Raw genomic sequence first — 16,551 nt, forward strand, 5'->3', positions numbered from 1 at the left:
CCTTTGAACTTCTGGATCTGCCTCTCATATGATTTACAAACTCTTTTTTTTTTTTTAAGATTTTATTTATTTGTTTGACAGAGACAGAGACAGCCAGCGAGAGAGGGAACACAAGCAGGGGGAGTGGGAGAGGAAGAAGCAGGCTCATAGTGGAGTAGCCTCATGTGGGGCTCGATCCCATAACGCTGGGATCATGCCCTGAGCCGAAGGCAGACGCTTAACCGCTGTGCCACCCAGGCGCCCCGATTTGCAAACTCTTATTCCTCCAGTATTTTCCCCCTATACAGTTTTTTCAAGTAGATTTTGTAGGTTTTAAATATTTATTTTTTGTTTTGTGTCATAATTAGGCTCTTAAATTTGGGGCTCTACAAAGTATGTAGTTTGGGCTGGGGGATGTGTTTATACTTTTGTTTGTTTTTTTGGTTTTTTTTTTCAAATATTTTATTTATTTATTCAACAGAGATAGAGACAGCCAGCAAGAGAAGGAACACAAGCAGGGGGAGTGGGAGAGGAAAGCAGGCTCATAGCGGAGGAGCCTCATGTGGGGCTCGATCCCATAACGCCGGGATCACGCCCTGAGCCAAAGGCAGACGCTTAACCGCTGTGCCACCCAGGCGCCCCGATTTGCAAACTCTTATTCCTCCAGTATTTTCCCCCTATACAGTTTTTTCAAGTAGATTTTGTAGGTTTTAAATATTTATTTTTTGTTTTGTGTCATAATTAGGCTCTTAAACTTGGGGCTCTACAAAGTATGTAGTTTGGGTTGGGGGATGTGTTTATACTTTGTTTTAGCATGGTAAACATTCTGTTTTCAGATATGTTTTTGTGAAAATATGTATCTTTTTATCTTCTCCCTTCAGAACATATTGTCATTATAAAATAACACACTTTTTAATCAGTAACTGTTGTTTGTGGGCACTTAGGTAATGTAGGTATACCTTATTCGAAAATAATTATTTTGCCTTACAACTAATCTTTAGCAACCTTTTCCATGTAGATTTAATGACATTCACGTTCCTGTGAGATTAGAAAGTGTGAAATTTGCCAGTCACTGTTTAATGAATCACCCAGATTTAGCAAAGGATCTCACAGGTAAGCTGGCTGATTTATTACAAATATGAGAGTAATCACACAGATACATTTTAGCTGTGGCCTTTGACCTTAAATTTAGTATCTGAATAGGTTTTAATTAACTCTGGCACTATTTCAGATTTTTATCAGTCCTGGGCTGATAAATGATTTCATGTTTATACAATAAAATTAAACTTGAAATCTTCATATTATAATCCTTTAGAATTTTTTGGAAATCATACTTTGAGGAAGTAGACATTGGGTTTGGCCACAAATCATTATACCTATGTGATAATTAAATATAGTAACATAATCTAATAATAACCCAGAAAGTGGTTATCTCCTAGAATAGACTAGAATTTCTCATTCTTCACTTGAACATTTGAACTTGAGCATTTGAACCCAGTTATTTGGTATTGACAAATAAACGCTTTTATCAAAATGCTGTTTACAAAAAAAGAAGAAACATTTTCTGGAATCTTTTTTAGGAATCTTTTTTAGGAATCTTTTTTAGAGGTCATAGAATGTTACTATGTATTTTATATTGTGTAATGTACAGAAATATACCTGTCAGCAAACTTGCTATAAGCATTTTTACTAGTTTTCTTTTAATTCTTTTCATTTGTATTGTAACTTGTGTTCTGAATATATAAATCAGATATTTAGTTGTGATTTGACTTTTCCAGAATACTTAAGGTAAAATACATTATTTATTAAGATGTGACTCCAGTAATAAATAGTGTGGGTATAGTTTATTTTGTGATTATGTAGGGTTTTGCCACCTCAAAAATAAAATGATTTTAATTCATGCCACTCTTTATAAACATTGTTTCAGTATGGATAGAAGCCTAAAGCATTAGCCTTTTCTGTCATTCTGAACATGACAAATATCATAGCTAACATTTAGCTTTAGTTTTTTTCTCTTATTACAGAATATTTGAAAGTTAGATCACATGATCCCGAAGAGGCTATTCGTCACGATGTCATTGTTACTATAATAACAGCTGCCAAAAGAGACCTTGCCTTAGTAAATGATCAACTACTTGGCTTTGTAAGAGAAAGAACACTGGATAAACGGGTAAAATCTGAGGAATTTTATTCTTTTGTAATTTACTAGATTTAAAGTGTTTGCTAAAGACAATAGAAATTATTTCTAAAATTTTATTTTACCTTTCACTTACGAGTTTCAAAAGTGATCATGTTGTATAAACTTAGCTGGATCTGTTATTCATTGGACTAAAAGAATATCATACTTTATATGAAAATGATATTTCTTTACTGCTGTGCCAAGCTAAAGGCAGAAGTGATAGTTGTATGTTCAGATACTTTTTTGTGTGATTTCCTCTCTGTGGTTACAGTTAAAAACATGGTTTGATAAGGGAGAGTAGTGCTAAGAACAACAAAAGCTTTCGCTAAGAAATAGTGTCAGCTGTAAGCAAGAGACAGCCATGCAAGGTAGGCTGATTAGACATCTTATTAACATCTTTAACAAAAGTTGGCTTTGCAGTGTACTGTTTTATTTGAGGCATGGTTGAAAACACACTGTACTCATAAAACCAGTGTCCTTTAGCAATAGTTTCGGAGTAAAACTATATTTCGTGGTCATAAAATACAGCAAGAGGTATTCTTTAAGTTCTTTCTAACTTTTGTTAGAGGAGGCAAGTATGTCAGGTGGGCACTGTTTAACATGTTCAACTGGATCAGTGATTATAACTTTGAACAAGTTTTTCCTCCTGGCTTTAATTTAAATGAAATGAGGCTCTACCTAGTGGTTAGCTGGTAACCCCCCCTTCCCCGCCATCCCCATCTCCATACACACACTCGATTTAAGGTATTACCATTTGTGTTATTTCCTCCTTTTAGAAACATTTCACTCCTGCTTCTGCTAATGTTTGTTTATAGTTTCTGAAAGAGTTGAATACATGAGTCTTCCTGAGGCTGTGTGATATGGTTATAATAGCATCTGCTGGATATCTTTTAGGACCCAGATTTTGGTGCAGTAAATTAGATGACCCTGGATATAGCCTTTCTGAAATTTGTTTTCTCCTCTCTAAAATGTAGGAACAGGACTTAGTCTTAGATTTCACTGCTTACATTCCTTGCTCTCATGTGACAAATGTCAAAAGGCATCTGTTACCTGTTATATGGGAATAAAGTTTCATTCCATCTAAATAGCCTAAAAATGAGGAAATTATATAAAAGATTATAAAGAAATATTAATGTAAATAAACCAAAAATCGTGTCTGATTTGTTATTGAGAAAATATCTTTTTTGGTTATTTTTTTTTTTAATTATATCTCAGTACCATGGTTTTAACTGTAGGTTTTTATCGACCTCCATCTTGCCACCTTTCTTTCCTCCTAGCAAACTGTTCTAGTCTCTAGAAGTCCCAAAGAGTCTTCTTCCACTAAGTAGTATGTGGCTAGGTAAATTATTTGCGCTTTTAATCTATAAAGGAAGGAAGTTCACTTAAAATGATCACTAAGGTGCTTTCCAACTTTGTGTTTCTAGGATCTTGATACTAAATTTTGTTTTTATTCTGAGTTAATATCAAAAGGAATGTAATTAAGATAAAACCTTCCAGATGATGGAGCTTTTGGTTGCGGAGTAAATCACACACTTTTTTACCTTGTCATCAATTTTAAAACTTGGGCACATTTTTTAAACAGAATCTAATGAAATCATCTGTAAGATTTACTACTGATTGCTTTGCTGTGAGGCAAATAAAAAATTGGTAGGTGATTTAGTAGTATTTGCATTAGACAATTTTTAAAATAGTCTGATTTATAAATAGGCATGTATTCAAAATTGTTGGTAAAGCAATTTGTTGCTTCTTAGGAAAATGGATATTATGCCAGTTTATATACATATAAGTCTGATTATAAAATCTAGTGAAGAAATGCCAGTTTTTGCAGATTAATACACTAAAGTTTGGTATCTCGCTCATTCAATAAACTTTATACTTTTTAGTGGCGAGTAAGAAAAGAAGCAATGATGGGTCTGGCTCAGCTTTATAAGAAATACTGTCTTCATGGTGAAGCAGGAAAGGAAGCTGCAGAGAAAGTCAGCTGGATAAAGGACAAACTTTTGCATATTTATTATCAGAATAGCATCGATGACAAGTGAGTCTGACATGTTGGTAGAATGATTGAATATAAAAGTGCTTTTAATTTTTTTGACATATACTTCTTCTTAATTTTTTAATTATTTCTAAATTTGGAAATCACTTTCTGTGTATTTATACATTGTATGTTTAAATAAGACTCTGACACATATTGTTAAGTAGCATAATTAGGGAAGTAGTTATGGGCTTTGGAGTCAGACCAGAGACCAAATGTTCATTCTTCCCTTTATTAGACGTGTGCTTTTGCACAACTAACTTCTGTGCACCTTGGTTTTATCTAAAAAGTAATAATAAAGCTTTCCATACAAGATGGTCATGTGGATTAAATAAAAAGTAACATAAAGCTCCCTAGCCCAATGCCTGTCAATATGGGACTATTCAATAACTGCTAGTTATTATTTTTACTTTTCTGCAACACTGTAAGTTTCGATAGAGACAGTACTATGGTATTCTTTTTATTGAGGTATAATCAACACATAATATTAATTTCAGGTGTATAACATAATGATTCTAAATTTGTATATATAGGGAGAAGATCATCACAGTATGTCAACTTAACATCCATCCCCATAAGTTACAAAATTCTTTTTCTTGTGTTAAGGATTTATATTGTTTTCATTTTTCGAATGTTACTTGTAATTCTATATTGGGTTGTAGTAATGATTTTGGTTTTTGCAAAATACTTTGCAATGTTTTATAGAATTAGACTGATGACTTTGGCATCACTGGCTGTGTATTTCATTGATTAATGAGGATTTCTTATATTGTCTTACTCTAGTGGTTCTGAATAATAAATATAAGCTTAGAGAGAAGGTTATTCTATCGTTAAGGAATTTAGACTGGAGAGAAGAGAGATCAGATGTGCACAGGAAAAGCTAAATTTTCAGGAAGTAATATGAAGGAAGATCCCCCTGATTTTATAAAATGACAGCATGGGAAAGAAGTTGGATTGTAATTGGAGGAAATTAATGTTTTTTGTGTGTGTTGGGGTTTTTTGGGGGGGGGGTTGGTTTTGTTTTTGGGTATTTTGGTTTTTGGTGGTTTTTTTTTTAGAATTAGCTGTTCTTGATCGTAGCTTCATATGTAGTGTTAAGTAATATCCTATAGGTCAGGACTGATGAAGAGTAGCTGGAACAGCCTAGCACCCTGTGTTTAGTAATAATATATAACCCTTTTAGAACAAATATTCCATACTGACAAAAAGTAAAGCCACAAATAGCAACCATAGCTCTAAATTTTAAAATAACTGTACTCCAGGGTGCCTGCCTGTCTCAGTTACTTGTAATTCAAGAGCACGCAGCTCTTGATTTCATGAGTTTGAGCCCCACGTTGGGCATAGAGATTACTAAACAGCAACAACAACAAGCAAATAAAAACCATACTCCAAGTAAAGGATCTAGTCACCTACTAATCTTTTCCATCGTACTTACACACATAGGTCTGATATCTTTGCATGAGATGGTTAAAATATGAAAGGGCTGTTGCTTCTTAAAAAATAGAATAATTGTTATTGGGATTTTTTGTTTCATAGACTGTTGGTAGAGAAAATCTTTGCCCAGTATCTTGTTCCTCACAACCTGGAAACAGAAGAGAGAATGAAATGCTTGTATTATTTATATGCTAGTTTGGATCCAAATGCTGTCAAGTAAGTTACTTTTTAAGTGTTTGTTCAAGTTAAAGATTTTATAAAATTACTTCACCTTGTCTAATTCTTGATGGGGTTGTTGCTTCTTCTAGTTGAAGCAAGAACCTCAGGGGTGCCTGGGTGGCTCAGTCATTTAAGGGTCTGACTCTTGATTTTAGCTCAGGTCATGATCTCAGGGTCATGAGATGCAGCCCCTGGCTGGGCATGGAGCTGGATTAAGATTCTCTCCCTCTGCCCCCACTTACCCCCCCCACACACACTCGCACGTGCTGTTAAGGAAAAAAACCTTAGATAAATGTTTATACAGAAAATTTTTATAAGTTCAGATAAGTTAAAAGCAAAAAATATTCCTATATACATAGACATATTTGGCAACTTAATAATATAGTTTCAGGGATTCAAAGAAATCACCATGTCAAAATTACTTTTATCTACCTGTTGACAGGGATCTAAAATACACTAGTGGAGCTTAAAATACTAATCCTAAGAACTAAATACTGCTTCTTAATCAGAAAAGTATATTCAGATCACCTCTGTGTAGAATGACCATATGATAGGTTGTCTGAACTGGGATATTTTTGAAACTGAAAGGCATTATTAATATTTTTAATCAGGCGATTGGCCTGATTTTACTTTACTGTCCCAGGGCACTAGGATGTGTGGTCACTCCACTGTAAAAAGCTTTTTAAAAAGTAAACACATCCTATCACTAAGAATTTGGATTCTTCTGAAAAGAACCTCAGCTTGTGTGTGTGTATTATTATAATATGTGTATATTATATTTTATATAATTGTCTTTTAACTTTCATATAATTTCAAACTTACAGAAAAGTTGCGGGAATAGTACAAAGCATTATGATAGCCCTTTTATCCAGATTCATCATTTGCTTTATCATTTGCCATTTGCATATACTTTTTCTTTATCTCTACATAAATATTTTCTTTTGAACCATTCGAAAGTAATTTGCAGACATCAGATCCCTTTACCCCTAAATATTTCAGTGTATATTCCTAAGAACAAAGATATTCTCTTGTATGACCAGAGTACTCTTTTCAAAATCAAAAGATTTAACATTGATACAATATTATTGTCTAATCTAATGTGTATTTAAGTTTCTTCAGTTGTTCCAATAATGTGCTTTATGGAGTTTTTTTCTTCCTTCTTAGGATTACAGATGTATATTTGTTTGTCATGTCTCTAGTTTCTTAATTTGGAGTCATTCCTTGGTCTTTCCTTGTCTTTTGTAACTTTGATGACTGGGGAAAAGTATTGCATGGTCCAGTCCAATTTTGTAGAATATTCCCTCGATTTGGGTTCATCCAGTGTTTCCTCTATTAGATTGGGATTATGCATTTTCAGCAGAAATTCTACAGAGGTAACGTTGTATCCTTAGTGTATTATATTAGCAGGCATTAGCCATCTTTTTTTAAAAAATTGGCAGGTGATTCCTAATGCTCACCCTAGGTAGTAAATCCCTGGCCTAAGGTTTTGGTCTCTTTATATTTCAAAATATTGGCAAAGAATATTCCAACATAGACCAATGTCTCAGAGATCCCTCTGGGCCCCTGGAATTAAGGACTGGGTTTGTGAGAGAAGAAAATCTGCTTTAATGGAGAGAAAGGAGTCTAGAATAAATAATAAACACACTCAAGTTAAATTTGGTGCCTTGAGTCTACATCATTTCTAAAAAGTTCATTTCTTTAGCCCTTCATGCATACCTCTTAGCCTGTCGTGAAAATGCCTTTATGATCTGATCCTTTTCTACAGTATGTTCCATCTTCCTGATGCTACTTCATTCATACTCTGTGCTCCAAATCTGTAAAAAAAAAAATTTTAAGTTTTCTATCCCGGGCATTTTAATGACATTTTATCTTTTTTGTACCAGAGCATTCTAGTTTCCTAAGTTTAGAATGTCTTTCAGTCCCAGGGCACCTGGGTGTTTCAGTTGGTTAAGTGTCTCCCTTTGGCTCAGGTCGTGATCTCAGAGTCCTGGGCTTAAGCCCCACGTCTGGCTCCCTGCTGAGCAGGGAGTCTGCTTCTCCCTCTCCCTCTGCCCCTCATTCCACCTCGTGCTCAAGCTTTCTGTCTCTCAAATAAATAAAATCTTAAAAAAAAAAAATGTCTTTCAGTCCCGATTTACCTAGAAAGATCCTGTTTATCCTTCTAAACTTCTCAAATATTTTCTCTCGTAAGAAGTCTTTTATTTACTATTTTAAACTAACCTGTCTTAATCCTATAAATAAATGCCTGTGCTGGTACTTAAAATTTTAGGTAGAGGTAGAAGTGTGGGGTAAACAAGAAAAGTAGTAAAGTTGAGTAACTACCAGAATTGTTATATTACATATATTTTTTCATATTTATAACTTTTTTAACAGAGCTCTCAATGAAATGTGGAAGTGTCAGAACATGCTTAGAAGTCATGTACGGGAACTATTGGATTTGCACAAGCAACCTACAGTAGGTTCATTATTTGTTTAAATTAATAGTTTGTTATGGTCATTATTCAGTTTTTCTGTAGTTATAATGAGGCAAGTAAAAACTATTTCGAGTGTTTGTTTTCCAAATGTTGGTTACACATAATTTCTCTAGTTTTTCAAGCTAAATTTTCACTCTAAATGAATATAACAAAATCTTATTTTCTAGCATGAACAAAGAAATGGTAATTTCTTTGAGAAATCGTGATTTTTATTTTTTTTTTATTTTTTTTTATTTATTTTTTTACTCCATCATTTTGGATCCTTCAGTGTAGAGTCAGTATCAAATTAGGTACCAATTCTATAAATATAGCAAAATCAAATTAACAAAAAAATTGAAACTTTAATAATTTCTTAATATACTTCTAAATGTATTTGCTATTAGAATAGGTGTTCTTAACTAGGAAATTGTAGACAGACACCTTCAAGGGTCTGTTGATGCTAAAGCAGGGTTTGGCAGAATTTTTTTGTAAATGATCAGATTGTAAAAATTTAGGCTTTACCAGCCGTAAAATATCTGGTGAACTCCTCAACTCTTTGCCTTTATAAAATTGCAGAAGTAGTTATAGGTAATATGTAAATGAATGAATATGACTGTGTTTCAGCAAAACTTTAACAATAACAAATGGTCCATAGGACCACAGTTTACCAGTTTCTGATCCAAATTATTCAAATTTCACACAGATTTAGTAAAAGTAATACTTTATTGTGTTGGACTATAAGGAAGTACTTTTTGGAAGGCAGGTGATATTCTGGGGTTATTTAAGTAATAGGCCGGGTTCTATTAACAAAATAGTTAATAGAACTATTCAGGAAGAAATTTTTTTCTACTCTTCACATTTTTAGTTTATTTTCTTTGATGTATGGTTTCACAGTAATTTTGATATGATAACTGTTTCAGTTACCTTCAGTCCAGTCTTCTGCAAGGTGTTTTCCCTATGGAAGTTATGTACTCCTTTTTAATTTTTAAAAACCTCTTTTTGATATCACCTTTCCTTTTGTTTGACCTAACTTAATAGTTGTTACTCACAATTCTTTGTTACCAACTTAGGGTGTAGATTTTCTGGTGGCTGGTTTGTGATGTTTTTTGTTTTGATTTGGTTTGGGTTTTTTTTTTCTTTAAAAATGTGTAATTGGGTTTTCTTACAGAAATTTGGTATCACGTATGACTACTTCTGTTTTTGTTTTAAATTTCAGTCAGAGGCTAACTGTTCTGCCATGTTTGGAAAACTGATGACCATAGCAAGTGAGTTTGTTTATTCATTCCATATATATATAATAAACATCAAAACAGACAATTTACATGATGGGACTATCAATTTAATACTAAGTAAGAGAAAATAATCCTCTTAATTTTATTTCTAAGAACCAGTTAGGCTGATTGTCTTTTGATAGCTCAGGATAATTTAAGACAGCTTGCTTTTAGTTTAGTAGAGTGGTTTTTCTTTTATAATACGGATTCTCTTTCAATTTTATAGAGAATTTGCCTGACCCTGGGAAAGCACAAGATTTTGTGAAGAAATTTAACCAGGTTCTTGGTGATGATGAGAAATTGCGGTCTCAGCTGGAGTTATTAATCAGCCCAACCTGTTCATGCAAACAGGCAGATGTTTGTGTGGTTAGTAAATTATCCTTCTACATATGTTCTTTTAGCTTTGCTTGTTGAAATTTATATTTCATTAAAGTCTGCTTTACATAAATTATTTGTGTTAATTTAACAATATTGTGAACTCTGAATTACCCAGGAGTATATCTCTGGTCAGCTTAGCTCTCTTACCACTGTTTAGCCAAATTCTAGGAAAAACACAGAGAACGAAGCCAGGGAGGTTGGTCATAGGAATTGAGCAAGACGGTATACTTTGTATTTAGTAGGCGTTTGTTAAGTAAGTAGAATTTCCTAAATGCTTATGTGTGTATGCATTTTCTTCACTCATGTATTAGCATGGAAATAAACTTTGTCAATAAATTAGCAACAGTTACATTGCCATATATGCATTTATAGATAAAGTAATTCCTATTTAGGCTTTTGTCTTCATTCTGTTCCTGGATTCTTTATTTTATAGAAAACCATTATTCATTGAAAATATCAGGAAGGAAAACTTCATCCATTCATTTATTCAGCATTTAATGAGAGTTTTGTGTTTGAATTTCAGCTATACCATTTACTACCAGTGTGACCTTTAGTAAGTTCTTCAATATTTTGTAGCCTTATTTTTCTCATCTGTAAATGTTCAAAAACTAATAGGATTGTTAGAAGATTTTGTGTGTCTATGTATATATATCCTAATACCTGGTCCTGCACAGCCCTTTAGGATTTAAATAAATTGTATTTCTGTGGTATTACATACATTACAACTACTATGTTTGGGACCAGGCTTACAGAGCTGAATAAGAGAAAAGAAAATTATTTCAGATATTTATGCCTAACTTTGTTCTAGAAAGAGAGTGCGATAATTATTTGTGTGATAAAGGGATGAGGACTATAATAGATGTATATACAAAGTGATCTGAGAGCATGGAATTGGTATTTTCTATTCTAGGGATATTAGGTCTCTAAGTGGATTTAAAAAACAGGAATTAGGAAGAGATGAGGGGAAGAGAACAGTGGGCTCTTGGGCCCAGGGATGAGGATACGCCAAGTGCCCAGACTACCTCCACTTTTGCACTTCTGAGCTGGGTGGTTTGCTGAAAACAGTTAAAGGTTGCATTTATTTCTTTGGCATTTCGAATTCTAGTTCCAGAGTACTGTGTCCTACAGGGTATCTACCCATGTTATTGGATCATAGAATGAAATATTTCGAAAAGACCTTAGAAATAGTTGGTTTAGGGGCACTAGGGTGGTTCATTTGGTTAAACGTCCAACTCTTTTGATTTCGGCCCAAGTCATGATCTGAGTCGTGAGATGGAGCCGTGCATCAGGCTCAGCGCTCGGCACAGAGTCTGCTTGAGATTTTCTCTCTCTCTCTTTCTCCCCCTTTCCCTCTGCACCTCCCCAGGCTCACATACGTATGCTCGCTCATTTGTTCTCACTCTCTCAAATAAATAAATAAAATCTTTTAAAAAAAAGAAAGAGTTGGTTTAACCACTTCATTTACAAATAAAGACTTGGAATTTTAAGGTTTCTCGTCCAGTCTTTTACAGCTGGTGATAGTGGCTGAGCTGCAGGTAGAGTCTAGATTTCATAGGTCCTCAATAGTGTTCTTTATATACATTGCATTGTTTGTAGGAAGAGCCAGGACAAACTGAATACTGCTCAACAAGTGACCTTGAGAAAGAACAATCAAGTGGTGTTTTTGGTCTGAGAAAACAGAGATTGAGCTTGAGTTTGAAAAAATGGCAGTAACGTGAATTCCTGCTATTTGTCAGACCATAAATATCTAAGAGTTTCCAAATCCAAAAAGTATATGCAAAACAGATGTTTGTAACCAGAATATCTCAGGATGAATACCGCAGCCATGCAGTGCAGCCAATTAGCACTCCTGATTTTAGCAACCAGGAAAGTAGAGATGAAAACTGCAGTTGCACTGTAAAGAGCATGGTAATGATACTTTTTTGGGGGGGGGGAGTTATTCTGAGGATATTTTAACTAATGGTCTACAGAATAGCTAATAGAACTCTATTCTAGAAGAAAAAATTTCTGCTATTCATGGTTTTTAATTTATTTTCTTTGGTGAATGTTTCACAGTAATTTCTGGCTTTTAAATTAGCACTGTGTATTCTGAGCACATTATTTAACTTATCTATATATTCTTGAGTATAAAATAGGATATATAATACCCTTTAAACACTCAGGAAAATGACCACTGTTAGAAGAGTTTTTGCTGTTTTCCAGAATATCTGTATCATTTTGTCTTTCTCCGCAAGGGCTACTGGTACTAGTTACATATACCCTCTAGTATCACATTCCTCTTTTCCTGATAGTTTCATTTTGAAGTTGAAGAAAAGAATAAAGAAGAAATATACAAACATAAAATTTAGTTTCTGTCGTTCTGTGTAGATTTCATTCTATCTCTGAGAACCCCTCTCTGTCCCCTGCTAATGTATATGTACTGCCACTTCCTTTTTTTCTAAATGACAATCACTTCTTCTCAAGAGGTAAGCATTACTCAGTAACTGAATTTGTGGGAATGGAGATCAAATACTTTGAGCAAGGAATAACAACAGACACATACTGTGGATTAATACCTGTATACATGATGCTGTAGCGAGAGAGGATGAGCAATGGTATTATGATATGTGCCGGATAGATTTGCTTTCCCTTTGGACTTCAGGTTTTGAGTTTCCATACCTTGGTCCTAGAGAAGGATCACATATTTGCCATAGCATGAGCTCCGCTTGCTGTTTTATGCTCTGGCAACTCCCTATGACCTAAATTTCAAGATTTTTCAGGAAGCTTGTTTATTGAGCATTTGAGAAAGTCTTAGGTTTGAATTTCAGCTATAACATTACTACCATTGTGACTGTTAGTGGGTTACTCAGTATTTCTGAGCTTCCTTTTCTTCATCTATAAATATTATCAACCTCAAAAGATTGTTAGAATAAGATGAAATTTTATATATGACCTAATACAAGACCCCTATGAGATGTAAATGAAAATTAATTCTTATGGTATTACATATTTATGACAAACACTAGGAATTCTTAAAATAGGTGGAGAGGGATCCTGAATCTCCATCTTTTTAACAGTCTCAAAGTGATTCTGATAAGATTCATTCATGGACCACACCGTAAAAAACCCTTCCCCAAAGGGTTATCTGAATATACATTGTATCTTCTGAAGGCCAAATTTTGGGTTGTCCCTTGATCAAGCCTACACCATTATATTATAGTTCACTGCGTAATTTAGTAAATTGTATTATACATGGCCTCTCACTGAGGTTGCAATTTAGGTGACAGAGGAAGGCAAATATTTCAGTGGAGAATACAGTGTGGTAAGTATTCTGATAGAATCATGCACTTTGGTAACAAAGGAACAGCAGCCATCCCAGGCAGGGGTGGAAATGGAAATAGCTTATTCTAGAATAAATGATTCCTGAATCGAATCATAAAGGAGGAGTAGGGATTAGAACACTATAGCAAGAATGACTGCTCTATTTCTAGCTTGAGTGATTGTTATCAGAGAAGATGTTTGAAGGATAAGAGAAGATAATGATGTGTGGCCTCACAGCAGTTGTGTTTAGAAATCTGAAATTTAAGGCTGGTTGGTATATATTAGCGTAGGTATAGTTCCTGGAGGAGGTAGAGAAGAAAAGAATGAAAGGGGAGAGAGGTGCTGACTTAACGCTATTCAGTAAGTCATCAAGTGCTTCCTATTTTCTTTTAATTTAACCTTTCTCTGATTCAGCGAGAATGATAAAAGATGTCATGTGATTTATAATAAGAAATATGTAATGGGTCTTTGTCCCCCATTTCTGGCACAGAACTAAAACCCTTTAAATTTCCTAAGTGCCGAGAGCTGCAAAGGTATCCTTTGTTACATTAATGAGGTGCCTTTGAGAGCTCACCTAAGGGTGGGGATTCCCTGTGTAGCCAATCACATGCTTAAAGGATTGGTACTGTCAGTTCTACCTTCAGACATCTGGGAAGGGGATAGGGGCTGGAAATTGAGTTCAGTCACCAGTTGCCAATGATTTGATCATGAAACCTATGTAGTGAAGCCTCCATTAAAAACTTAAAAAAGGCAAGAATCATAGAGGCTTCCGGGTTGGTGGACATGTGGAGACTGGGGAGATGGGCAGGCTCACAGAGGGAATGGGAGTTCCCTGTCCTTTCCACATATCTTACCCTATGCATCTCTTCCATCCGGCTATTCCTTAGCTCTATATCCTTTTATAATGAACCAGTAATCTGGTAAGTAAATTTAACTCTGAGTTCTGTGAGCTGCTCTAGCAAGTTCATCAGACCCAAGAAAGGAGGGGGTCGTGGGAACGTAGATTTACAGACGGTTGGTCAGAAGTATAGGTAACAATCTGGGCTTACAACTAATGTCTGGGGGTTGGGGGGAAGCAGTCCCTCTAAGATTGAACTCTTAACCTGTGGGAACCGATGCTGCCTCAGGGTAGACAGTGTCAGAATTGAGCTGAATTGTAGGACATCCTACTGTGTCTGGAGAATTGCTTCCTGGTGGAGGAAACCTCCCCCCGCACACGCACCAACCAAAAACAACAGATCACTGTGACATGAAAGTGAAACCTTTAGAAACTGCTTCTTGTGAGAAATTGCTTTATCTAGTTTACTGTTTCCAGCTGTGAAAAATACTAATGTTAAATCCTCTTAGGAGACATTTTGATTAGGAAAACAACAAAAGTATATGAGAGGGAACTCTGTGTACGTGAAAGAATACTATTTTTTTAACAAACATTTATTTTGTTAATTGTCAAAATGAGAAAGGAAAAAATGAAGAACAAAAGATATATAGATGCAGAATTTTTAAGCCATTTATTTTTGTAATAACAATTAATAAATTATAAGCTTGTTAAAATAGGGATTGTGGCACCTGGGTGGTTCAGTCGGTAAGTGTCTGACTTCGGCTCAGGTCATAATATCAGGGTCCTGGAATCAAGCCCTACCTCTGGCTCCTTGCTCAGTGGGGAGTCTGCTTATCCTTCTGCCCCTCCCCTGCTTGTTCTCTGGTGCACACCCTCTCTTTCAAATAAAATCTTATAAAAAAAAGAAAGAAAATAGGGACTATTTCTTTATTTCCTTGATACTCCTTAAGGGTGCTTAATACACTAAACAATTTATGTAATTAGTAAATATCAGTAGTAGTATCAATCTGCAGTGTTGATGAGAAATTTTGGAAATATTGTCAGGGATGCAGAAAGAATTCATTTTCTTTAATCATTCTGCTGTCGTTTCCTAAAAAGTTTACAAATGATTACTTCTTTTTTTTTTTTTTTAATTTTTTTTTAAAGATTTTATTTACTTATTTGACAGAGAGACAGCCAGTGAGAGAGGGAACACAGGCAGGGGGAGTGGGAGAGGAAGAAGCAGGCTCCCAGCAGATGAGCCTGATGTGGGGCTGGATCCCAGGACTCCGGGACCACGCCCTGAGCCGAAGGCAGATGCTTAACGACTGAGTCACCCAGGCGCCCCACAAATGATTACTTCTGTTTGAAGCTTTGTCAAGTACTTTTCAGTTATAAAATTTCTTGATGTGTATTGGAAATATGTGTGGGTATTTTTTTTTCTTGTGTAAAGAAAATAAGGAAACTTGATTTGGTGCTACAAACTCATTAGTTGGTTGTCAGAAACTAATTTGGCTTGCTGCTTATCCCCAACATCACTTAAAATTATCACATATAATTGTTATGAGAGAGTACCTAAATATTGGATACATAAAATATGAGCGATTACTTAAATGTAAGGTTATATTTGAACACAAAAATGTCAGGTTTTAAAAGTGTGTCGGGCGCTTGGGTGGCTCAGTCGGGTAAGCGTCTGACTCTTGATCTCAGTTCAGGTCTTGATCTCAGGGTCATGAGTTCATGCCCCATGTTGGGCTTCACTAAAATAAAAGTTCATTGTGTCTAGTGTTACTGTTTATGTATATAGGTATATTTTATAGTGTTATTACTGATTAGATAATTGAGAATTATTCTTTTTCCCTTTAACATTAACTTTATTTTTTCTACCATAACTATCTCTCCTAATGCCTAGTTTTTCCTTTTTTAGTAATCTGTTCCAAAGTACTGACTGTATAGTTTGTCTAGCAATTTTCCAGTAGATGTATTTGTTATTAAATGATCCCTGACTTTATCTTAGGTTAAAGCAATTAATTTTATACTAGGGATGAAAAAATCCCCTTTGGGGGAGAACTGTACAAAATAAGTTTGATTTCAAAAGATAGTAACATACTTAAATTCAGATTTAAAATGTATACCTATGGGTTAGAGCACATTATGTAAGGACTGAGCACTGACTAAAATATTTTTATTTTCTCAAATGCTAAAATTTTGCTCAGTTAATTACAGCTTGCAAAATAAAACAGGCATCTCTTAATGACTAACAAGTTTTCCTGAGACTTACACTCTATTAACAAATATGCATGGTATCTAATTTAATATTGTTTTTATAATTAATTTGTGTCAAGATGTCACGGAAACTACAGTAGAAATTTTTTGCTTTCTCCCTCATCCCTCTGACCATATATCACTAATGTTGTTTTCCTTTTTTTATGAAAAGAGCACATAAAGTGACTATTATTTGTTATTGCTTTATAGTTTGGAAAGCACTT

At 34.7% G+C, this 16,551-nt stretch overlaps 1 protein-coding gene across 4 annotated transcripts in view; it reads left to right on the plus strand.

The window, feature by feature from the left end:
• PDS5A (PDS5 cohesin associated factor A) overlaps nt 1–16,551 on the plus strand; it is a 145,354-nt gene that overhangs the window by 72,178 nt on the left and 56,625 nt on the right. For all 4 annotated transcript variants that reach the window (XM_045815991.2, XM_045815993.2, XM_087864196.1 and 1 more), the window contains exons 10-16: nt 998–1,092; nt 2,004–2,149; nt 4,042–4,193; nt 5,727–5,840; nt 8,217–8,298; nt 9,513–9,561; nt 9,794–9,933. In XM_045815991.2, coding sequence (XP_045671947.2) covers nt 998–1,092; nt 2,004–2,149; nt 4,042–4,193; nt 5,727–5,840; nt 8,217–8,298; nt 9,513–9,561; nt 9,794–9,933 — 778 coding nt within the window. The remainder of the gene's footprint in view (nt 1–997; nt 1,093–2,003; nt 2,150–4,041; nt 4,194–5,726; nt 5,841–8,216; nt 8,299–9,512; nt 9,562–9,793; nt 9,934–16,551) is intronic.

Source organism: Ursus americanus, chromosome 8 (assembly GCF_024610735.1).
Source record: "Ursus americanus isolate L20-20 chromosome 8, mUrsAme1.1.p, whole genome shotgun sequence".
Lineage (NCBI taxonomy): Eukaryota > Metazoa > Chordata > Mammalia > Carnivora > Ursidae > Ursus > Ursus americanus.